This window comes from Cetorhinus maximus, chromosome 29, assembly GCF_964194155.1.
Source record: "Cetorhinus maximus chromosome 29, sCetMax3.hap1.1, whole genome shotgun sequence".
NCBI lineage: Eukaryota > Metazoa > Chordata > Chondrichthyes > Lamniformes > Cetorhinidae > Cetorhinus > Cetorhinus maximus.
Window position 1 is genome coordinate 17067473 of NC_135907.1, and position 25496 is coordinate 17092968.

The following is a 25496-nucleotide window of genomic DNA, read 5'->3' on the forward strand; positions in this document are numbered from 1 at the left end:
GGCCATGGAGGGATTCGAATACAAGGATGAGAATTTTAAGATCAAGGTGCGGACCAACCTGGGCCCAGTGTAGGTTTAGCAAGTACAGACCCTATTTTGCCTCGTTTGTTCACTGCATACAAAGCTTGATGTACCAGTCAGCCTGGGCCTTGTGAATCGAACACTTGCCAGGTATTTTGTCCCATTGAGATCCCGGGGATTAGGCGCCAAAGGGAAGGATAGAGCATTCGTGTCAAGAACCTTTAATAAGATGCCTTCAGCAAAGAGATCAGATGTGTACGCTCAGCTACATCTTGAACTGCACCTCTATTCCACACTTTAAGGTAAGTCTGTGTCTCTGCCTGTCTCTCGTCTGTCTCTCATGATCTCTTTCCGTCTCGAACACTTATAAAAACCCACAGCAAGACCAGCCATTGGAAACGGAGCAAAGGGGAATCATCACAGCACGATAAATTTAGAAACTTTAGCATGAACCCTGACCACAAGTGAAAAGGTACGTACAGAACACTTTGATTTTCTAATGAAATATTTATATTAATTGTTACCTCTGCTGAGTGCCAGCAGAAGTATGAGCTCCCAATGGGAGAATCTTTTAATTTCTTTCCGTTTCGATGCTGGTTTGAACTAAAATCTTGCCACTTTATCACAAGCTTTGGTAACTTCTCCTAATCCACCAGAAAGTAGATGATAGGGGATCAGTGGTGTTTAGTAAACTCAGCACCACGAATGATGCCAGGCAACATGCCTCACTTGTGGCGTCAATACAAGCCGTGTGTACATGCCCAGGGTCTGAATAATCAGCTTTTTGACAGTACCGAGGGAGTGCAACACTGTTGGAGGTGCCGCTTGTCAGATGAGATGTTAGACTGAGACCGTGGTATACATGGCATTATTTCGAAGGAGTGCAAGGGAGTTCTCCTCCGAGTATCCTGGCCAGAGTTTATCCCTCAACCAACATCACTGTTATTATCGCAATGCGTGGGATCGTGCTGTGCACAAGTCGGCTGCCGAGTTTCCTACATTACAGCAATGACTGCAATTCAAATTATATCAATGACTGTAGAGGTCATAAGCGGCACTATATAAATGCAAGTCCTTTCTTCCTCACTATCCAGCGTGGTGCCAAGCCCATACTGGGGTAAGGAATGTCGCAGCTTTGATTCCCTGTCAGCTAACTCCTGGGTGCTACAATTTGCCTCAGTACCCGAGAGGATAGGGTGTGGGAGCACTGGGGTTGGGGGGGGTGGAAGGTTGGCGGTTAGAATAAAAAGTCAGCTTCTGATTGCTATCTGGTGACCTTTGCTGGAAATTGTGATTGGACGGGACATGCAAGGTCAGAATTGGGGTGGTCTGTGAAGCACACCATGGTCAAATAGCTTGGTGACACTATGGATTAGGGTCACACATAAAGAATGGCCACCCACACAATCTCTCTAAGGGTTGGACAACACCCCTTATAATTAGACCTCCCCCCCCCCACCACTAGCTGTTTCAATTTGATCAGAAAGAGGTGTCCAACGCCAAGCAATAGTGCACTTTCAACACCAAACTGCAGCATGAAGAATAAGCCATACGCAATGTGAAGCTCCCTGTTACCCCAACAAGAGGCACCTGAAGGTCAAAATCAGAAAAACACTCAGTGCTGCATCAGTATGGTGTTCCTACTTTGCTCATTCTTTCCTCTCTCAAGGGATGTGGGCATCACTGGCAAACACCAGCAATTGTTGTCCACTCCTAATTGCCTTTGAACCAAGCTGCTAGGCCAATGCAGAGTAAACTACATTGCAGTGGACCTGGAGGCCAGACCAGCAGATTTCCTTCCCTAAAGGGGCATTAGTGAGGCGGATGGGGTTTTACAACAACCAATGATAGTTGCCTCATTTTATACTCCAGGTTTACTAACTGAATGAAAATTCCACCAGCTGCTGTGGTGGGACTTGAGTCTAGGATCCCAGAGCATTAACCTGGGCCTCTGGTTTACTAGTCCAGTAACATTATCGCTACTCCACCATCTCCACGTGTCAGGAAAGCCTATTCCCCACACCAACCGGTTTTATGCTTCTCAGGTGGTTGCCAATTTATGATGACTTATGAGCAGACTAATGTGTGTTCTGGGGGAACATAGAAAATAGGAGCAGGAGTAGGTCATTCGGCCCTTCGAGCCTGCTCCGCCATTCAATATGATCATGGTCGATCCTCTATTTCAACGCCGTACTCCCACCCTCTCCCCATGCTCCTTGACACCTTTAGAGTCCAGAAATCTATCTATTTCCTTCTTAAATATATTCAGTGACTTGGCCTCCACAGCCTCTGTGTGGTAGAGAATTCCACAGGCTCACCACCCTCTGAGTGAAGAAGTTTCTCCTCATCTCAGTCCTGAATGGCCTACCCCGTATCCCGAGATTGTGGCCCCTTGTTCTAGATACCCTGGCAGCCAGAGCAAACATCGTCCCTGCATCCAGTCTGTCCAGCCCTGTTAGAATTTTCTAAACTCCAGTGAGTTCAGGCCTAGTCGGCCCAATCGCTCTTCATACGACAATCCTGCCATCCCAGGAATCAGTCTGGTGAACCTTCGCTGCACTCCCTCTATGACAAGTATACCCTTTCTTAGGTAAGGAGGCCAAAACTGGACACAATACTCCAGGTGTGGTCTCACCAAGACTCTGAATAGCTGCAGTCAGACACCCTTGCTCCTGTACTCGAGTCCTCTCGCAATAAAGGTCAACACACCATTTGAACTAGGCTTGAGCAAATCGCCTCATGTTGGGAGCCTTCAGGGAGAAGAGAGTTTCATCCCATTAGTGTTGACTGGATTCAAACGTCGGAGGTGAAATCGGAGGCGAGAGGAAGCCACGACCCGGGTTCTTTGGAATTCTGCACGGCAGGAGTGAATGAGAGGGGGTAAAATTTGCATTTACGTAGCGCCTTTCACGACATCAGGATGCCCCAGAGCGCTTTGAAGCCCAATTAAGTGGTCTTGAAGAACGTTCCTGATGCCTGTGGCTGAAGGTGCAAAAAAAAGGGGGTAAATGGTAGAAGATAAGGTGAGAACATTAGAGAGTTTAGGATACAGCTGCAGTTTGATTTGGTCGTGCGTCACTCCTGTAGGTGTGCGTTAAGACTGATCCTGCCACTTAACTGATGTTGCCTAAGGCTCCATTAAGCACACAGCACTGTAGGTTTTCTTTCTATATTACCACTAAGGAGTCGTGACATTTAGAAGCAAACTCGCAAAGGGAGAGACGAACAATTATTGATGGCGGTGTTTGCGAGAGTGAAGCTAGCAGGTGTTAGGATCCCACAGAGTATTAATCTGAGCCCCTCAATGTGTTTAATGTGGAGTTTAATCATCGGCGGGGATCGCGTTGAATCGCGTTCAAAAATTTACTCTCTCATTTTTCAGATGCTAAGCAAGAAGGGGCCACAATCTTTTGACATGACCCCCACCCCCACCCCCCGGCTTTAATTATGGGTTTTAGAACCTTTACGTTGCTGATTTTCTGTCTTGGAGCCACTGTGATTTCTTCGCTTCTGCTGTCTTTTTCATAGTCACCTTCTGCAAAGGCTCTCACAAGTCCCATTAGAGCGACCTCAAGCACAGGACCCAGGCTGAATCTCCCGGTGCAGCGCTGAGGGAGTGCTGCACTGTCGGAGGTGCCGTCTTTTAAACCCTTGGCCCCGCCTGCCCTCTTGGGCGGACGTGAAAGATCCCATGGGGCTCTTTCAAAGAAGGGCCAACTTGGCACCCCGACCCAACCACCGATGGCAAGAGAAATGATCTGCTCGTCATCGCATTGCCGTTTGTGGTATCTTGCTCTGCACAAATTGGTTTCTTACATTAAAACAGTCATTATACTTCAAAAACAGTCATTACACTTCAAAAACAGTCATTACACTTCCACAACACTGGCCAAAGGGAAAAAAAACATCGCGGAACAGAAACTGGAAATAAAAACAGAAAACGCTAGACCTGCTCAACAGGTCGGGCAGTATCTGGGGAGCGAGAAATGGAGTTAATGGGGCGGAATCTCCCATTCTGAAGTCTAAGCTCAGTGGCGGGTGTGGAAGTGAGAGTGATTCTGGGGGGGGGGATTGTGGGTGAGGGGTGGGGGGGTGGGTGAGGGATAGCTGACCCCATGTTAATCTCCCGCCGGTCAGCTCATTAAATATGCGCCTGTGAGGAGCTCGCTGATTCTTGAGTGGGGGGGGCAGCCAGGAACTCGCTGTCCCCACCGTGACCTCGTGGGTTTGAAGGTCCAGGCGCCATACTTAAAGGGCATTTGGGACAGACTGCACTGTCCCTTCCACCGTTGCCCGGCCACTGCTCCACCCTTCTCTGCTAACCCTTCCTTGGTCATCCTCCTTGCACTGGCCCCCACCTGGTCTCAAGCATGGACTGGCGTTGACAGACGCTCCCCAAAGAAGACAATGCAGCGGCAGCTCATCGTTAATCCTGGGAGAAGTGAATCTCGCCAGGTGCACGCCACTTACACACTGTTGTAAAAGTGAACGTTTTCATTCATCGCTAGCGGGGAACTTAATTTGGAAGGGGTGGGGTTTAATTCGGGCTAGGTGGCTTTTTAATGAGCATGCATGACATGTTAGTGGATGTAAGAGGGCTTCCCGACATTGTCCAATATTAGGATTATTACATTATTAGATTATCCTATTCAACAGCCTTTAACTCGTCTTTAAGGTCCCCGGGAACAGAATTCCGACAGTTCATCCCACCATCGGGAAGCTGATTTTTTGGCCTCCCGCCAAATTAAGTTCCCCACCCTTCCCCCCCACCCCCCCCACCCCCATCCCGCCACGCCTCGCGCCGCTGGCAGGACCGGAAGATTCCGCGCCCTGTTTCAGGTCTGTGACTTTTTAACAGAACTGGCAATTCTGACACAAGGGTCAGCGGCCTGAAACGTTAACTCTGCTTCTCTCTCTGCAGATGCTGCCTGACCTGCTGAGTATTTCCACTTTAGGATGTCCTGAGATCGTAATAGGTGCTATATAAATGCACGTCAATAGTGCTGAGTTGCTTATTAAGCTACAGTGATTTTTATTGCACTTTAAGACAAATGCAATACTTCAGGGGCTTGTAGCTGAAAGCCTGAAGTGGCTTTAATGCCTAAATACTATAAATAATAGACTAATTTGATGTTAAATAATAAATAGACTCTCTATTACAGCTGCACCTCAGGATAAAACCCCTGAGCTCTCTCCTTGCTTCCTTGTTTCAGGCTTGTATTGTGACAGCACCGACTGTTATCCTGGAGTTAAGTGGTGGGGGTGAGGAGGACAAGGATGGCTGTCAAATTGCACAGCTCCCTGCTGAAGAAACACAGCCAGACTGACCTGGTGAGTCGGCTGAAGAGCAGGAAAATCCTTGGAGTCGGCGGAGAAGATGATGACGGGGAGGTCCACCGATCAAAGGTAAAGCTGCCTTCTAGGGTGCGGAGAAGATTTTGGGCATAGTGGGTGACTGGCCTTTTGCCCTGTGCAACTTGGGTTCGACCGATGGGATTGAACTTTTTCTCTGTGCTCTTCACAACATCACAGAATGTTTACAGCACAGAAGGAGGCCATTTGGCCCATAGCGTCTGTGCTGACTTTCCAAATGAGCAAACGACCAAGTACCATTCCCCCCTCTTCTCCCTGTAACTCTGCACACTCTTCCTTTTCAGATAATAATCCAATCCCCTCTTAGATGCTCAATCAAACCTGCCACACTCAAGGCAGCGCTTTCCAGATCCTAACCACTCGCCAAATGAAAAAGTTTCTCCTCACGTCTCCATTGCTTCTTTTGCCAATCACCTTAAATCTGTGCCCCCTCGTTCTCCATCCTTCCACCGGTGGGATCAGCTTTTCCCTAGCTACTCTTGTCCAGACCCCTCATTCTGGGTCAGAAATGTAGGAACAGGGGTAGCCTATTCACCCCTTGTTCCCTGAGCCTGTTCTGCCACTCAATGAGATTGTGGCTGATCTGTATCCTGACTCCATCCTCCCCCACAACAGCCCCACCCCTCCCAACCTTGGCTCCATGCCCTTTAATACCTTTGGCTAGCAAAACTCTTATCAATCTCAGATTGAAAATGAATTAAGTTAACATCTATTTCTGTTGGCTAGAGAGAGTTCCGCACTTTGGAACTTTGTATGAAGAAATGTTCCCTAACTTCTCTCCTGAATGGCCCAGCTCTGATCTTTTTCTGTCTCCCTGCCCTGTAAATGTCTTATCAATTACATTGTTAATGTTTATTAATGCCAACTGAATTGTTAAGGGAAACAGGTGATGGGTATTTGAGCACATATAAATAGGGGATAACTGGGACACTGGGTGAATGTGGGGAGTGTTGACACTGGACATAGTCAATAAAATTTCCCAGCAAGGAAAGCTTCTGTGTCTTAAATAAAAACAAAAAAACTACTGCGGATGCTGGAAATCCAAAACAAAAACAGAATTACCTGGAAAAACTCAGCAGGTCTGGCAGCATCGGTGGAGAAGAAAAGAGTCGACGTTTCGAGTCCTCACGACCCTTCAACAGAACTTATGTTCTGTTGAAAGGTCGTGAGGACTCGAAACGTCGACTCTTTTCTTCTCCACCGATGCTGCCAGACCTGCTGAGTTTTTCCAGGTAATTCTGTTTTTGCTCTGTGTCTTAGTTTGACTTCACCTAACAGCGCAGATGCTAGACTTCCCTCACCAATGGAAAAAGGTTTCTCACTATTTCCCCTCACAATCCCTTTCACAATTCTATAAACCTCAATCAAATAACCCTTTAACCAACTAAATTCCAAGGAATACCAATTAATTTACATAATCTCCACTCATAATTTAATCCTCGCAGCCCTGGTAACATTCTGGTGGATCTGAGCTGCATCTCCCTCCAAGGTCAATATATCCTTTCTAAGGCATGGTGTTCCAAATTTACACGGTACTCCAGATGTGGCCTAATAACTGTAGCAAAGCTTCTTCCCCTTTATATTCTAAGCCTTCTAGTTAAAAAGGCTAACATTCCAATAGTCTTTTTAATTAAGTTATGGACCTAACCGTAATATTTTGGCGATCTATGTATGTCGATCCCCAAATCTCTTTGGGCTTCCACTGTTCCTAGATTTAACATTTCATCAATATTCAGATCTATACCTTATTTTCTCATCCAAAATGAATCACCTCACTTTTACCTGTGTTGAAATCCGTCTGTCGCAGCCCGCCAACTTAATCCTTCCAAATCTTTTTTGTAATTTTGTGCCTCTGTCTACACTCGTTACAGTACCATTCGTGTCAGAGCTGAGCCACATCATTGTGAGGTGGTTTCACTCTGCGTCTAACCATTTTGTATCTTAGCTCAGATCGATTCATGTTGATAATTGTGTCGTCAAAGAGAAACATGCTCCATTCTCCAGGACTAAAATATCTTGTTTCGATGAGCACATTGTTGCACGTTTTTAAAAAATGCTGGATATCTGAATTAAAAGCAAAGTTCTTTGGAAAAGGATAAAAGATTGGGCTTCATCTGGGCCTGCAAGGAACTGGGTGCACAGCCTGATCTAGCCAAGGGCTGCATCAGTAACATTAATTGTTATTCTTTTCCAACTGACTTACCATGGTTTCATCAGCAGGCTTTTTACTTGTTCAGGTCTGGAGGGTTTCTGCAAGTGTGCATGTGGGTTCATGCGTTTGTGCATGTGTGTTTGTGCGTGTGCAGTATGTGTGTGACTGTGTGAGCTTGTAAGTCTGTGCCTGAGTTTTAACGTAAGTGCAGGGTCACATGTTTGTGAATGTGCGTGAGTGTGTGTGTTTGTAATTGTGTGCGTGTGTTTGTGTGTGTGTGTGTGTGCATATGTCTCCGAGTGTGAGTTCATGTGTGATTGACAGTGTGTGTGTAAGTGTTCGTGCGTGTGTGAATGTCTGTGTTTGTATGCACGTGTATTTGTGTGCGTGTGTTTCTGAGTGTGAGTTCATGTGTGATTGAGAGTGTGTGTAAGTAAGTGCATGAGTGTGATGCGTGTGTGTTTGTGTGTGTATGTGTCTGTATTTGTGCATGTATTTGTGTATGTGGGTGTGTGTTTTGTGCAAGTGTTTTGATCTACATCCCTCACAGGATTATATTTTTATAATTGTTCTCAGGATGTGGGCATTACTGGCAAGGTTGGCATTTATTATGAGCTCTGAAGAAGTCATACAGGACTCGAAACATTAACTCTGTTTCTCTCACCATAGGTGCTACCAGACCTGCTGAGTCTTCCCAGCACTTTCTAAATCATTATTTCAGATTCCCAGCATCTGCAATATTTTGCTTTTATCGTTTATTATCCATCCCTGGTTGCCCTGAGAGGTAATATTGGGTCTTCTTAACCTCTGCAGGGGCAGTGGTTTGATACAACTAAGCTGGTTTGGCCCACTTCTGAGAGAGTTGAGAGTCAATCATGTTGTGTAGATGATGTACCCACAATAATATTATTCATTTTCTCTCGCAGATAAGTCAGATGTTGGGAAATGAATTCAAGTTTGCTCTTCATGAGCCATTTGGCCTCAGGTAATTAAATAAAAGCTACCAAACCACAGCATTTAAATTCTATTGAAAAAAATTGACTGCTTTGCAATACAAACAACACCCCTTCCAACAACCCAGCACTCCCTCAGTACTGCCCCTCCAACGGTGCAGTGTTCCCTCAGTACTGTCCCTTTGATAATGTAGCACTCCCTCAGTTCTTTCCCCTCCAACAATGCAGAGCTCCCTCAATACTGCCCCTCCAACAGTGCAGTGTTCCCTCAGTACTGTCCCTTTGATAATGTAGCACTCCCTCAGTTCTTTCCCCTCCAACAATGCAGAGCTCCCTCAATACTGTCCATCCGACAGTGCAATGCTCCCTCAGTTATGTCATTTTGACACTGCAGTGCTCCCTTAGTATTGCCCCTTTTCCAATGCAGCACTCCCTCTGTACTGCCCTTATGGTGCAGGGCTCCCTCAGTCCTGCTGCTTTGACAGTGTGCGCTCCCTCAGTACTGTCCTCTTTGACAGTGCAGTGCTCCCTTAGTGTTGCCGCTTTGACAGTGCAGCCCTCCTTTAGTTCTTCCCCTCCTACAAAGCAGAACTACCTCAGCACTGCCCCCTTGAACTCCTTCAGTACTGCCCATTTTGACAGTGCAGCACTCCCTCAGTACTGACCCTTTGACAGTGCAGCACTCCCTCAGTACTGGTCCTCTGCCAGTAAAGAACTCCAGCTGTACTGACTTCTAACCGTGCACACTAAATGCACAGTAGAACCAGCCTGACCTTTGAGCTCAAGTCTCTGGAGTGGGGCTTCAACCCACAACCTTCTGACTCAGCTGGGAGCACACTACCCACTGAGCCATGTTGTAAGGTTGTTTTTTGTCTCACCAAGATCTCTGGAGGCTTGTGCAGTTGAACAAAGCTGTTTATTGTTAATACGTGACTATTTACATCTCCAAGGTACAGCCCTGTCGAGGTGCTGTTCTCATGCTGGCTTCTGCTAGACCACTACTGTCCTCAGTCTACTATTATGTAACTCTCTAAATCATAATGTGGGTGGTACTATTTCCCCAGTCCCACATTGCCTGGGTGAGTGCAGCTCCCACAGCATTCGAAGTTTGACACCATCCAGGACAAAGAAGCCCACTTGATTGGCACCACATCAACAAACATTTACTCCCTCCACCACCGACACACAGTATGCACCATCTACAAGATGCACTTCAAGAATTCACCAAGGCTCCTTAGACAGCACCTTCCAAACCCACAGCCACTACCACCTAGAAGGACAAGGGCAGCAGATAGATGGGAACAGCACCACCACAATCCTGACTTGGAAATATGTCACCGTTCCTTCACTGTCGCTGGGTCAAAATCCTGGAACTCCCTCCCTAACAGCACTGTGGGTGTACCTACACCACACGGACTGCAGTGGTTCAAGAAGGCAGCTCACCACCAACTTCTCAAGGGCAACTAGGGATGGGCAACAAATACTGGCCTAGCCAGCGAAGTCCACATCCCCTGGATGAATAAAAAAATACATTAACCCTTACTAATCTGAACACCCTTATACTACACCTCCCCCACCCCCCCCAAGTCTTTACCCAAACATATTTACAACACCACCTTCATTTATATGCTACCCCTTCTCCACACCGCACTGTGTCTCCCCATCCCACCCAAGTCTCTGACTTTATAAATTCAGACAGTGTGGAGGCTTGACATTTCTTCAAGCTCTCGTTCTTGTCATGTTTGGGGGAGCGGTCGTCCCAGTTGCTTTGGACAGGCTTTTGTTGGTTCAGAGCTGAAATCACAGCATTGTGTGTCTCTGGTACTTGGTTGCCTCCATCTGATTCGCTGTTTTACGCACCTTTAGTTTTGTTCCTCTTTATCGACAACCCGTCTGCTTTGTTTGGAATCCAGGAGTTTGTCCCATTCCTTCCGAAGGGGATGTTCACTCCGGTCATTCCTAGAGTGGATTGGGATTCCCAGAGCCCTTTGACCCTGCAATATGTGGGTACTCACAATGGGACTTTCGTGGAGTCCTAAACTGCACCGCCGGTTTTTTCTTATACCCTTCAGCCTCCTTCTTTCCTTTATGAATTTTGCTCAGCTTTTTGTGATCTGACTAGTTCCACGACTGTGCGTTCAATCAGTTTTAATTCTAAATATTCACACAAGAAAATATAACGTGGAATTTTTGTAATATGAATCAAGACTGAACTATAAGCTCACGATAACATGGCTGAAAAAGAAATGACTCAGTAAGTGACCTTTGCCCTGCTAAATAAAGAGGAGCTCCACATAGTCACATAGTGAGTGATCCTTACCCTGGCTGACTAAACAGAAGCTCTGTGCAGTTACACAGTGAACGATCCTTACCCTGCTGAATTATCAGGAGCCAAGTGCAACCAGAGTGAGCAGCATAACAGTTTCCACTTTGCTTCTCGTTTCAGGTACTGGCAGTTCTTCTCTGCAGTCACGTTCACCATTGTTGGAATTCTGGTCAGTTCAAGATCTTTGACATGAACCGTTTGTATATAATTGCTGATTGCAAATAGGTTCCTTGCAACAAATGTTTTATATAATTCAAGAGAACATCCAAAAGCAACAATTACCAGGAAAGGGGATCCCATCATCTTCTAAGTGATAGTTTTATAATTGATCGTGAAGGTTTTTTATTCGTTCATGTGGTGTGGGCATCACCAGCAAGGCAAGTACTTAGTGTCCAAGCATATCTGAATGACTTGCTCAGCCATTTCAGAGGGGCAGTTAAGAGTCAACCACATCGCTGTGGGTCTGGAGTCACATGTAGGCCAGACCAGGTAAGATTGGTAGATTTCCTTCCAACCTTAAAGGACATTAGTGACCCATTGTCAATGCTTCAATTCCAGATTTTATTAATTGAACCTAAATTCAATCAGCTACCACAGTGGGCCTTGAACCCATATCCCCAGAGCATCAACCTGTATTTCAAGGTTAATAAGTTACTAACCTAATGGCATTACCACTAAGCCACTGCTTCTCCTAAGCCCTGCCTGAAAGGATGTTAATGAACCAGATTATTATTTTTTTAACACCAATCTGGTAGCTTCCTGGTCACCATTACTGACACTAGCTTTTTATTCCAGGTTAATTTAATTAACTAAATTTAAATTCCCCGGCCACTGTGGTGGGATTTGAACTCATGCCTCTGGATCATGAGTGGGATTCCAAGGCTGATACGTTGCCTAGGAGATGGAGCAAGTGGAGGAGCCCAGTATTGTTGCATGGCAGATGAAGTTGAAGCGATGCTCATGATATCATAAGGGCTGCCCCTCGCTTTGCACTCCAGGTTACACCCCTCACAGAGCAGCAGTGCAGTACACCTATAATAAGGGCTGGCCCAAGTTGAGTGGGATGCCTGAGGTGGCGGCTGCGGTGCAAGGCGTCAAAACAGTCGCTGGCTAAAGTCATCAAGAAGCCGCCCAAGGAGCGGAGGAAATCTCGCAAGCAGAGCTATTCCACTTACGTGTACAGGATGCTGACCCAGGTCCACCCTTCCACCAGGGCCTCGTCCTAGGCCATGAGTGTTATGAACTCCTTCGTTGCCGATATCTTCGAGCGCATCACCTCCGAGGCCTCGCACCTTCTTCACTACAACAAGCGCCCACACCATCTCGGCCAGGGAGAACCAGAGCGCCGCCCGCCTCATGCTGCCAGGGGAACTGGCCAAACACGCCGTCTCCGAACGCACAAAAGAGCCCACCAAATACAGCAACTCCATTTAGGTCGATCATTCTAAAGATTATAATAAGGTGAAAGCTTATAGGTCAAGGGAGAATGAAAAAATTATATAGCGCCATTCATGATCTGAAACCTTCCCAAGCGCCTTACAGCCAAAGAAGCATTTTTGATGTGTAGTCACTGTTGCAATGTAGGAAAAGCAGCAGTCAATTTGCGCACAGAAAGCTCCCACAACAGCAATGAGACAATGACCAGAAATTCTATGTTTAGTGATGTTGATTGAGGGATGAATATTGGCCTAGGGAGACCGGGGAGAACTCTGCTCTTCCTTGAAAAGGCGCCATGGGATATTTTACATCCAACTGAGAGACCTCAGTTTAACATCTGATCCGAACAAAGATATCTGTGCCAGTGCAGTACTGGAATGTCAGCCTGGATTATGTCCTCAAGTCTCTGGAGTGGGGCCTAAAACCACAACCTTGACTCAAGAGGTGAGAGTGTTGCCCTCAATCTACAGCTGACAACATTCATGCTGCAAGCGACCTCCTCAATTGCTGGCAACACCATACCTAACAGTGGAGTTTGGCTGCCATTTTGCCACTGCCTCCGTGGTGGATTAGAACCCAAACAGGCAGAGACTCAGGAAGCTTCACAGATGTTCCTCTCTGCCCGGTTAGCACAGGCCTCTGGAGCTGTGCTTTGGTGGACCACTAATGTCACCCGCTGTCACCGTGGAAAACCCATTGTCCACATTCCTGTGATTCACACAAAATAGGGCAGGATGAAAACTATCTGCTACATAGTCTTCGGGACCCATGAGCCAGTTACATAACATGACCTAAGAACAAAAGAAATAGGAGCATGATTAGGCCACATGGCCCTTGGAGCCTGCTCCCCCATTCAATAAGGCCATGGCTCATCTTCTATCACAATTCCACTTTCTCGCATTATTTCTACATCCCTTAATGTCCAAAACGCTAATGATTTCAGTCTTGACTGAGCATCCACTGCTCTCTGGGCTAGAGAATTCCAAACATTCACAACCCCCTGAGCAACGAAATTTCTCCTCAGCTCAGTCCTAAATGACTGACCCCTTACCCTGAGACTGTGACCTCCCTCGTCCTAAACTCCAGAGTGGGGGTGAACAGCTTCCCAGCCTCTATTTTCTTCACTTCCGTATCAAGCACCAGCTGATCCTGCCTGGCTATTTTAGACGAATGTGTAGAGGGTGAACTGAACATTCAGTGTAAACACTAGGAAATGGTAGGGTATCTGTTTAATGTCATCCTTGCCACTTATTAAAATACTAAAATGTCGCTTTATTTGGGGTGACATAAGGTCATGAAAGGCGCTATATAAATGCAAGTTCTTCCTTCTCTTTCAAAGTAGGAATTTGAAAGGGGGAATCTTACCGCCTCATCTCATGAGGGGAATAGATAGAGTGGACAGGATGAAATTGTTTCCCTTGATGGAGAATTCTAGAACCAGGGGACATAGATTCAAGATAAGTGGCAGAAGGTGTAGGGGGGACATGAGGAAGAACTTTTTTTCGCAGAGGGTATTGGGTGGCTGGAATTCGCTGCCCAAGTTGGTGGTAGAGGCAGAAACTTTAAACTCTTTTAAAAAGTACCTGGATCTGCACCTTAAGTGCTGTAAACTGCAGGGCTCTGGGCCGGGTGCAGGAAGGTGGGATTAGAAAGGGCACCTGGGTGTCCTCAGGCTGCCATGGACAAGATGGGCTGAATGACCTCCTTCTGTGCTGAAACTTTTCTATGGTTCTATGGTTCTATCTTGCCAGCGGTTTCTGAGGTTGGCCCACTTGTGCAATCTTCCCAGAGGTCGCCAGTTAACAGGCTAAACAGGGGCAGAGGGCAGGTGTGAGGGCCAATGGGAGCTTCCAACACTGAGCGTGGCCGGAATGTCCCACTGGCAGAGGTGGACGCTGCAGCTATAGATGACCTCAAGATAGAGGGTCTCTCTGAAGACTATTAAATGCTTAACAATGGACTGTGGCCACTGCTGCCAGGCCAACAGTGTGGAGGGGGAGCTGTCTACAAGGGGCCTGCAGCCACAGCTGTGCACCTCTGCTACCCCCAGCTCCGGGGAGGGTGTGGTAAAGAAAGTCTCTCTGCCCACCCGGTCGGCCACCTGGGAAGGTCCCAGCCGTATCTCCAAATTTCCCCAAAGTGGGCATTTAATTGTTGACAGTTGACTACCTGCTGCTGCCGATCAGGTGGCTGATGTTGGTCTCACCCGGCCTCCGGCAAGGTCGCTTAGATTCCTGAATTCCATGATCGCATGTGGTTGATCCAGAGGACAGATTTTCTGTCGGGCCCCTGGCGATGCTATCAGGATCCTGCCCTCTAGGTGGCACTACCGCTGGAGAATTTAAATTCAATAAATTAAATAAATCTGGAATAAAAAGTCAGTGTATCAGGAATGGTGACCAAGAGAGTACCGGATTGTTATTAAAAAACCCATCTGGTTCACTGATGTTCTTTAGGGAAGGAAATCTGCCGTCCTTACCTGGTCTGGCCCTACACGTGACTCCAGACCTTTTCTAAAATTCCTCTTCCCCACCGGCAAAACTGTATCCCAGCAAGCTGATAAAATTCCCCACAGAATATCCTCCTCCAACTCGTCCCCCTTACGGAGGTTGGCCTGGTATGAATTATCGGCCAAAACCATGCCCACATTTCAAATCTGTTATGTAACGTCCACATCCATTCACAGAATCCAAAAACAAGGACTATTGTATTAACAAAAAATTTCTACGCTTAACCTATACAAACTGAAGGCTATCAGACAGTCCCAACTCTCTTGTTTGCATGAACTTATACAGATAAAGTACAACTTTATATAGGGTTTTAGGTGTTAGGTTTAATTTAGCTCATTTTAAACTGTCCTACATGACTCAGTTGAAAGGATATTTATTAATAACCATGCCAGTCCTAACCACAGCACATACAGAGGAGTCAAAGCCACAGAGGTGCAACGTTGGCAATGATCTTAACAACCTCTGTGATAATACAATTAATATCATCACAAGGTGATTATAGCAAAAAGCAATAAGCGTGGGTACACAATGAAGAGCTTTCTTTGTTCGTTCAAGGGTTGTGGGTGTCGCTGGTAAGGGCAATACTTAGATCTATCCTTAATCGCCATCTTGTCAACTAAGTGGCTTGCTGGACCATTTCAGAGGGCAGTTAAGAGTCAACCACGTTGCTGTGGGTCTGGAGTCACGTGTAGGCCGAACCAGGTAAGGACGGCAGATTTCCTTCCCTAAAGAACATCAGTGAACCAGATGGGTTTTTATAACAATCCGGTACTCTCTTGGTCACCATTACTGATACACTAACTTTTTATTCCAGATTTATTTAATCTATTGAATTTAAATTCTCCAGCGGTAGTGCCACCTAGAGGGCAGGATCCTGATAGCATCGCCAGGGGCCCGACAGAAAATCTGTCCTCTGGATCAACAACAGACGATCATGGAATTCAGGAATCTAACCAGGGGTTAGAGATTGTAATAAATATTGAAACCATTGTGTCAGCCACTGAGTTTTCAATGGTGTCTATCCAACATCAGGAGTTATCACAAACAATCTATTTGATAGTAAATAAAGTCTGTTTACTCAGCAAACAACAAACAGGGGTCCAATTAAACATTTCACTACTGCAAATAGCTCATTTACTCAGCAAACAGTGTCTATTTAAACAAAGCCTCTATGAACTATGGCATATAGAACTCATGACAGAAACTATTGCAAAGTTTCCCGATAAAGGCAATAATGTTTCTACAGCAAAATGCAATGAGTGGAGGATTATGCCCAAGTATGGTAATGACACAGAGCCGTGGGTAGAGGGTCTTTATTTGAAATGAGAAGCGAGACACTCTAAACATGAAAAGGTTCCTTTCCCTGGACAGCCCGAGACTTCATGTATTGTTTTCTTCCTGCTTTAGGCCCTGGCGTGTCCTATAATGCTGCATGGTTGGCTGTTCCAGGAAGAGTACAGGTTGTCCTGCAAAGCATCTCTCCGACTCCATGGTGGCACACTGCTCAGTAGGTTGCAAGTCACAAATTAAAACGCTAATTGAGAAATGACCTTTTGATAAATGGATCCCAAGTCAGGTGTTAAAGTTTGAGACTGGATGCAAATCCTTTTCTTAATAGTTGGTTTATTTACAGAATGCAGCATTACATATCTCTGTCTCCTCCCTACCAACCCAATATCCCAGCAGTCTCTCTTTACAAGTGCTTTAGCTACTTAATGAAACAATGCCCTTCACCTGAGCATCTTAATACAATTGAGATGCCATTAACACCTTTCACAGGTTTTCTGCACCTGTTGATTTTTGTGCTTGTGACTCCGAATGCCATAGACAAGTTTCCTGACTACATCACTCCAGGGCGGAATATGGAGCAGTTTGGATCGGTTCATCCCATTGTAGGTTGTAGAGAGAAGGAAAGACTGAAGGGGTGGGGCTGGGGGGAGGTGGTGTGGGGTGTAGTTAAAGATTTATAGAGTTTTCAGGTCAGGCTAAAAGGGTTAGATTATGAGGAAAGGCTAGATAGACTGGCCTTGTAGGCCCTTGAGTATGGAAGATTGAAAGGTGGTATAATTGAGGTGTTTAAGATGATTAATGAATTTGATAGGATAGATAGAAGGAGGCTATTTCTCCTAATTGGGGGGGAGTCCAGAACAAGGAAGCATCACCTTAATATTTGAGCAAGGCCATTCAGGGGTGAGGTCAGGAAGCACTTCTACATAGGCTAGTGGAAATCTGCAACTCTTTTCCCCCAAAAAGCTGTTGAGGCTGGGTGAAACATAGAAAATAGGGGCAGGAGTAGGTCATATGGCCCTTTGAGCCTGCTCCGCCATTTAGTATGATCATGGTTGATGCTCTTTCTCAACGTCATACTCCCACATTCTTCCCATACCACCTGACACCTTTAGAGTCGAAAATACTATCTATTTCCTTCTTAAATATATTCAGTGACTTGGCCTCCACAGCCTCCTGTGTTGGAAATTCCACAGGTTCACCACCCTCTGAGTGAAGAAGTTTCTCCTCATCTCGGTCCTAAGTGGTCTACCCCGTATCTTGAGATTGTGACCCCTTGTTCTAGACCCTCCCCCCAGCCAGAGGAAACATTATCCCTGCATCCAGTCTGTCCATCCCTGTCAGAATTTTATATTTTTCAATGAGATTCTACTAAACTCAAAGGATTACTGACAGCAGTGGGATTTGAACGCACATCCCCAAAGAGACTGGAGCCTTAATCCAGTGCCTTGGACCACTCAGCCTCGCTACCGGTGGAGGGAGTGGGGTGGGGGTGGGGTTGCGGGGGGGATTGGGGGAGGGGTGGGGGTGTTGGGGGAGTTGGGGGGGATTGGGGGGGATGGGTTGGAAGGGTTGGGGGTGTTGGGGGTGGGGGGTGTGGTGGGGGTGGGGGGGTGGGTTGGGGGGTGTGGGGGGGTGGGGTGGGGATGGGAGGGATGGGGGAGGGGTGGGAGTGGGGGGTATGGGGGAGGGCTGGTGGGTGGGGGAAGTGTGGGGGGGATGGGGGGTGGGGGGTGTGGTGGGGTGGGGTGGGGTGGGGTATGTGGGGGGTTGGGGGTGGGGGATGTGGGGGGTTGGGGGTGGGGATGGGGTGTTAATTGAAAATTTGAAGACTCAGGTTGATGGGTTTTTTTGGTCAGAAAGTCTGTTAAGGATTACAGACCTAAGGCAAATCAATGCATAGTTAAGATGCAGATAAACTGTGATCTAACATACATACAAACATATCAATTGGGAGCAGGAGAAGGCCATTCAGCCCCTTGAGCCTGCTTCGCCATTCAATAAGACCATGGCTGATCCGATTGCGGCCTCAATGCCACTATCCTGCCTACCCCCAATAGCCTTTGATTCCCTTGTTAGTTAAGAATGTATTTACCCCTGCCTTAAAGATAGTCAATGACCCTGCCTCTGCCACTGTCCAGGGAAGAGATTTCCACAGACTCACGGCCCTCTGAAAGGAAAAAACACCTCCTCATCCCTGTCTTAAAGGGGAGGCTCCTTATTTTGAAACTGTGTTCCCTAGTTCTAGTCTCTCCCACACGGGGGAGCATCCTTACGGCATCCACTCTGTCAAGCACTCTCGGGATCTTACGGGTGAGATTTTATGACCAGATCCAATCGGGCGTTAAATAGTGCGCGATATTCTGGTCAGCAGGCACGTGCGAGAGTCAGCAGCGTGCCCGCCGACAATTAAGAGGCCTATTAAGGCCCCGAATCAATTAATTTAAAGTTGTTATTCGCTGCCTGTCCAACCTTACAGTTGGCGGGCGAATCGGTCAGGCGGCCTTTTGATGTTTTAACAAACCCCATCCACGGGCGGGGTGAGACTTCCACAATTAATATAAAATTCCACAATTTATATAAAAAATAAATATACATTTTTGGGCAGAATTTTTGTTCTGTTCATGTTCTTGTGAGTGAGTCCCACGTCGGGATGTTTTGTTCAGATTTTAAAAATCTTTATTTCTGATTTTAAAATTGTCCCTCTCCCTGAGGCTGCTCCCCACCTCCAGGGGGCTTTCAGTGCGCGTTCACCCCGCCCGTGCGTGGACTTTTGCGCTCGCGCTCCTCAAAGCCCCCATCCCAGCAGTGCTGAGCCAATCAATGGCCAGCCAGCGTGAAATCGTGGTCAGGGGGCCAATCACGGGCAAGGACCGAAGCCCGGCCACTCCTGGGCCCACCCGATAACCCGAAAATCCTGCCCTCTATGTTTCAGTAAGATCACCTCTCGTTCTCCTAAAGGCTCGATCTGCCCAACCTTTCCTCATGAGACGATATCCCCCATCCCAGGAATCAGTCAAGTGAACCTTCTCTGAACCGCTTCTGACACAATGATGTCATTTCTTAAATAAGGAGACCAAAACTGTACACAGTACTCTGGGTGTGAGCCAGGATTTTCCAGCCCTGTCATGTGGTGGGACACCCCACACGAGGTTCAGCAGCCCAGCCAAAAGTCCATTGATTTTCGGTGGGACCAGACGATCTTAGCGACTGGCAAAGTAGGCTCGAGGGGCCGAATGGCCTACTCCTGCTCCTGTGTTCCTATAAGAAGAGGGAGTTGGATGGGGAATGGGGCAGGGATGATATGTGAGGGATGAAAGGAATGCGATGGGGATGGCAAGAGAGAGATGGAATGGTATGGGATCAAAGTTTACCAACCTCTTGACTACTTGAGGCTGATGATAGGCCTCAATAGGAGGCCTTGTGGTGCAGCGGGGAGTTTCCTTGCCTCTTCCAGCCCACCCCACCACTTGATGGCCAGGAAAGGTGCATCCATAACATAGCCAGACAGGTTGAGTAACAACTTGTGAATCTTTCCAACACAAGCCAATGGCAGGTGGTAAGAGCAGGATAGATTCCTGGACAGCCATGTGATGGAATGGCTTGAGACTTAATGAAAAACCATTCCAATAAAGGGACAAATTTCACTGCAATTTTTTGTCAGGCCCCTGCTAGTTTGAATAATTAGCCTTAGCTCCCAGCACAGCTTGGGCCCTCTGTCAGTAGCTGGTTTAATGGGAATCGTCATCAACTCCGATGAAAGGGATGTTGAACCTTACGGGTAACTGGCTGTATATGGGGACAACATTAGTGTTAAGTATTTATCAGTCTTTACTGGGGGTTGGGGAGCAACAAATGTCAGGAAAAACACAGTGGAAGCCAATGTACATAAACGCTAGAGTAGGACACCATCTAAGGCCCTGTTTGGTATCAAACTGGACAAAGCAGCACCAAGTGGCTCCCCCTTGCCCTAACCCTGGATGCTGTCCTGTCTCTAGTTGACCTCTTATATCCCTTCAAGCACCCTACCCCCAAGGTTGTCTTGTCCAATTGGAACGTTCTACCCCCTCGTGCCAAACGGCTGCCCCTCCAATTGACACGACAGCTCCTGTTCCTGTCCAGTATGCACAAGGTGAAAGGGGGACGAGGGGCCTGAATCTTACATCGATCGGGCAGGCGTACGCCCCCGACCTGATTGGGCGTGAAATCGCGCGAGATGGGGTCAGGCGCGCACCCCGACGTCATCACGCACTTGCGCGATATTTCGCTCGGCGGGCACGCGCAAAAGCCGGAAGCGCGCCCGCCGACAATTAAGAGGGCAATTAAACCCATTGACGGCGCAATTGTCTGTCATTTTACATCGACCGTCCAACCTCATGGGCGGCCTTTACATTTTTCAGCAAACCTCATCCAAGGGCGGGCTGAGGTTTCCCTTAATTTCCCTTAATTAATTTCCCTTAATTCCCTTAATCGCCGTTAATTAGCCAGCCAGAGTGCAATCGAGGCCGGGGAGCCAATCGCGGTCGGCGGTCCGTTTCCTGGCCAATCCCGGGCCTGCTGATCGCGTTCGCCCACCAAGCTGACAATTCAGGCCAAGGTATTCCTTTCAGGGCTTTATAATAGAGCTCGCCATCAAGAGTAATACACAATATGTTTTCTTAAAAAATAACCATTCTCATTTCATTACAAGAATCAAATGCTTTAGGTGAAATGACAGAATTCAGAAGTGAAATTTAACTCTAAGGAACAGCTTCACTTGCAATTGTGTTACACTAGTAGAAATTCCTAAAACAAATTAACACACTGTGAGTTCCGTGAGAGAGTTTCCCGATACAGGTCGGGGACCCTATTTATCTCAGGCACAAAATGGGAGAAAAATGGGTCCAATTTCGCGGAGCTATGTCCCGTGACCCAAGGGGCTCAAAATACATCCAAATTTCTATTGGCTCAGACGATGTTCAGAAATCTTTGATCACTTAGGTGAAACAGGCTTAAGGCCCCTTCTACATTCTAACGAGGGGCCTAATACCTATTTAAGGAGCCTGCTCGGAAATGGGTCAAAACCAAGGTGGGGTTTGCGCAGCAGCCTAACTTGCAGAGCATTTTCTTAACTTACCTGAATATGGAGTTTTGAGGAACAGGGGATGCTCCTATTGGCTGAATGGCGATACTGCGGGGCTGCTGCCAGGCATCAATATCAACCCCCCCATCTCCCCCCCTCCCCCACCCACCCACTCTTTCATTCACCTCTGCTCCTTCCATTATCCCGGGACGTACCCTGTCCCCCAGCAAGCCAAGGTCGCTCTGGGCCCCTAGGGTGAGGTATCGGGATGGTCATAGTTTGCCTATTTTGTGACTGGAGGACCAATTTTGGGTGACCCTTAAGTCGTCCTCTTTAGGTATGTATTGCAGTGAGGCTGCCAGTGAAAGTTGGGATCAATGTTTACCAACCTCTTAACTATTTGCAGTTTCTGACTGGCCTCAATAAGAGGTCATGTGGTGTAATGGCTATTGTCCCTGCCTCTGAGCCACAAGCTCTAGGCTGAAGTCCCACCCCAGCTCTAGACTACAACATGTATGGAGAAGTGTGTGTTGTCACAGGCAAACTTTGACCCCTTGGGGGTGCTGGTTGGCACAGTTGGCTGGTGTGGATGTGATTAGTGCCAACAGCACGAGGTTTGAACCCTGTTCCAGCTGGGGTAGATCTGGGACCTGCCTCCTTGCTCTAACTGTGGTGGAAGTCACCGTGCCTTTGGGCAGAGAGCTGAAGAAGATTGGCCTCAGTTGCTGCCCTTTTGTGCCAGGTAAAAGAGTGCAATTCATTCCTATCCAATACTGCATAGCTAACTGTCTCAGTCTTTATTGTGCTGCGTGTACAGTACATATCACATCAAAGGGAATAATCTGACACCTTGGAGTTTGCGTGTGTCTCAAGGTTGGCTCGTGTACCCATTCGCTCCCTGTGCTCATCCACCAAATTGACTCCTGATCCATCGACATTGCGAGTTTAAAATTCTCATCCTTGCGCTCAAATCCTTCCATGGCCTCGCTGCTCCCTGTCTCTATAACCTCCTGCAGCCCAGCAACCTGCAGAGGACTCTGCCTTTGTCCAAGCTCTGGCCCCCCTGTCATTCTTCCACTCACTTCGTCCTGCCCTTGGCGGCCAAGCCTTTAGCTGTCGAGGTCCCAGGCCCTGGAATGACCCTCCCGAAACGTCTTCCGCTTTCCACCTCTCTCACTGCCTTGAAGACGGTTTTTAGAACATACCCTTTTAACCCAACATTAAGTAAGCTCACCCCATGGCAGCTCCTGTTTTGGCTTGGTGTCAATTTTATTTTCTGGTTAGGCTCCTGTGGAGTGGCTTCGAACATTTTACTACATTAATGATGCTATGCAAATGCAAGTTATTGTTGTAGTGGTATTGTTGTAGGTTGCAGAAAGGAAGAGGGCACAGTATATCTTCGTCGAGTGCTGTATGGCTAATACATGTTGTTTCATCTTTGCTCCTATATGTGGAAAATTCCTCTCCTTCTTCCTGAGCTCTCTGCCCAAAGGCAGGTCCAGCCCAGAATGCCATGATCTCTACCATGGGCAGGTCCTGAATCTGTTCACCAGGAACAGGGAAATCAAGCGCCATGCTGTTGGCGCCAATCTGATCCACACTAGCTGTGCATCCAGCTGAACCAACGACCCCCACACGCGGCCCCGAGTTGCCGCAGCAATGGGCATTTTTTACCTCTGCACGTTGTAGTCTGGAGCTATGGGTAGTGGTAGCAGAGACTCTCATTTTCTTCCCATCACATTGGCTGACCAGAAGCCTCTCCCACTCTTAGCGCCCGCCAGTGGCGTGCGTTGGAAGGGTTTGCAGGCTGGCACTCAGCCTGTTTGGCCGCGTTATGGACACACCTTCCTCGGCCATCAAGTCCTGGGTTAAGACTTGAACCCGAAACTTCTGCCTCTGAGGCTGGGGCACCACCCACTCTGCCACAAGACCTCCTCCGCATGCAAAGCACGCATGAAATAAAAAGGAGACACTATATAAGTCATGCCTGTCTCGGTATTATTGCATTCCCTGTCCTTCCTATTGGGGTGCTTCCAAAACATAACTAAGGTGTTTCTTTTTCGAGTAAAGGTTTTTCTCTGATCCTATGGAGTGCCTTTTACACATCCGAGAAGGCGATTATCCGATGGACTCTCCTGTCGGAGACATGCTATTTCGCTGTGCAGTTTCTGGGTATGTATACTCGAGTTCTCACACTTTCTTACTGTATTGCGTCCGGGTGTTCCGCTTGTAGCAAGCACAGTTGGCCCAGGAAGAGGGCCACAGATCAACATTATTAATGCAAGTTTCCTGGTCGGTGTTGACTGGCCGACACTCCCAGTGCAGCACTGAGGGAGTGCTGCACTGTCAGAGGTACCATCTTGTCTTCCGCACCCCGCCCCGCCCCTCCCTGCCCTCCACCGTCTGCCCTCTCAAGTGGATGTAAGAGAAACCGTAGCACTGTTTCAAAGAGCAGGGATTTCTCCTCAGTGTCCTGGATCAATATTTATCCCTCAGCTAACATCACCAAGATACATTATCTGGGTCATTATCACATTGCTGTCTGTGGGAGCTTGCTGTGCGCAAATCGGCTGCTGTGTTTCCTACATTCTGACAGTGACTACACTTCAAATGTACTTCATTGGCTGTGAGCACTGTGGGCTCTCCTGAGGTTGCGAAAGGCACTATATAAATGCAAGACAGGGCCTCACTTTAAGGTCTCCGTTGGCAGTGCAGCACTCCCCCTGTAATGCACTGAGCGCCAGCCTGGGTTTTGTGCTCAAGACGCTGGAATGGTGCAGGAACCCAGGAGCTGCTGGCTCTTTAGGCCAGTGTGTTACTGACTGGGCCACCAAGGCCTCAGAAAACAAGAAAGCAAGTGTCTGGTATGGATCAAAAGACAATATTTTTTGGGGTCAGCTTTAGAAATGGTTACCGATTAAATTCCACTTGTTACAGATTTGCTCCGGATGCAAGTTCAGGGAACCCTTTAACCCTTAATTCTCTCTGTTTCCTCACACAGTGACACTGGCTTCAGCTGTGGATCAAGGCCTATTTTCCCAGGATGCAGCAGTCTTGCTTTTAAGTTATGCCTTATTTGGGATCTTTTCACTTTTCTATTACTCACAAGTTGGACGGAAACCCAAGAAAGTCTAACACGTCGACCAACAGAGACTCTTGCCCAAGGCTTTCCATGTGTGAATCTAAACAAGTTGAATTAAGGGGCCCCGTCACCCCTTGCCCACCCCCCACCCTGTGCCATCTATAGACAGCAGCACCCGTTGAGGTGGCAGATGTTTATGTTGAAGAATGGGACTCTTCCCTATTTTAGACAGCCAGCAGCCCCCTTAGCCGTGGCCTGAAGGTCAATCCCATCCTCAGAGGAGAAGCCATACTGCCAATCCTGGAGGTATGTGATGGCTGATCATGTGCCACCTGCAAATGTTACTGTATGGAGTGGGTCCCCTCCATGTGAGTGTTTTGCTCGTGGCTTCACCTCAGCGGCTGCAGGGGAGAAGTTCCAAGAACCAGGAAGCTGCTCGTGAGGAGGCTGAGGGGGAATCGAGGGAGGGAGAGAGGGGTAACTGAGGGAGGGGAGAAGGGTAACAGAGGGAGGGGGAGAGGGGTAATGGAGGGAGAGGGAGATGAAAACTGAAGGAGGGGAGGGGGTAACAGAGGGAGGGGGAGAGGGGTAACGGAGGGAGAGGGAGATGAAAACTGAAGGAGGGGAGGGGGTAACAGAGGGAGGGGGAGAGCAAAACTGAGGGAGAGGAGAGGGGTAACAGAGGGAGGGGGAGAGCAAAACTGAGGGAGAGGAGAGGGGTAACGGAGGGAGGGGGAGAGGAAAACTGAGGGGGGGGAGAGGGGTAATAGAGGGAGGGGGAGAGGAAAACTGAAGGAGGGGAGGGGGTAACAGAGGGAGGGGAGGGGTAACAGAGAGAGGGAGAGAGGAAAACTGAGGGAGGGGGAGAGGGGTAATAGAGGGAGGGGGAGAGGAAAACTGAAGGAGGGGAGGGGGTAACAGAGGGAGGGGAGGGGTAACAGAGAGAGGGAGAGAGGAAAACTGAGGGGGGGGAGAGGGGTAATAGAGGGAAGGGGAGAGGAAAACTGAAGGAGGGAAGAGGGGTAACAGAGGGAGGGGAGGGGTAACAGAGAGAGGGAGAGAGGAAAACTGAGGGAGGGGGAGAGGGGTAATAGAGGGAGGGGGAGAAGAAAACTGAAGGAGGGAAGAGGGGTAACAGAGGGAGGGGAAACGGGAAAGTGAGGGAGGTAAGAGAAGTAACCAAGGGATGGGAAGGAGGGGTTGCGGGTGGTAACTGAAGGAGGGGGAGAGGGGTAACTGAGGGAGAAGAAGCGGGAAATTGAGGGAGAAGGGGATAGGCAACCAAGGGAGGGG

At 47.9% G+C, this 25496-nt stretch overlaps 1 protein-coding gene across 2 annotated transcripts; it reads left to right on the plus strand.

Moving 5' to 3' along the window:
• Window positions 1-24678, plus strand: LOC144669505 (tumor protein p53-inducible protein 11-like). Of its 2 annotated transcripts, none has more exons than XM_078531972.1 (7): window positions 1-323; window positions 5235-5427; window positions 8473-8531; window positions 10946-10994; window positions 16180-16279; window positions 23192-23293; window positions 24123-24678. In XM_078531972.1, the coding sequence occupies exons 2-7, from the start codon at window positions 5299-5301 to the stop codon at window positions 24254-24256; spliced, it is 573 nt and encodes a 190-aa protein (XP_078388098.1). In that variant the 5' UTR covers window positions 1-323; window positions 5235-5298; the 3' UTR covers window positions 24257-24678. The 2 variants fall into 2 exon arrangements, with proteins under 2 accessions (XP_078388098.1, XP_078388097.1); XM_078531971.1 differs by lacking the exon at window positions 1-323 and adding an exon at window positions 354-493.
• Window positions 24679-25496: the final 818 nt, after the last annotated feature.

Bases quoted from the DNA above. Each gene is read 5' to 3' on its own strand.
- LOC144669505 (XM_078531972.1), top strand. From the start codon at position 5,299: ATGGCTGTCAAATTGCACAGCTCCCTGCTGAAGAAACACAGCCAGACT. The intron at 5,428-8,472 runs GTAAAGCTGCCT...TTTCTCTCGCAG, and splicing joins GGGAGGTCCACCGATCAAAG to ATAAGTCAGATGTTGGGAAA. The intron at 10,995-16,179 runs GTCAGTTCAAGA...TTCCTGCTTTAG, and splicing joins TCACCATTGTTGGAATTCTG to GCCCTGGCGTGTCCTATAAT.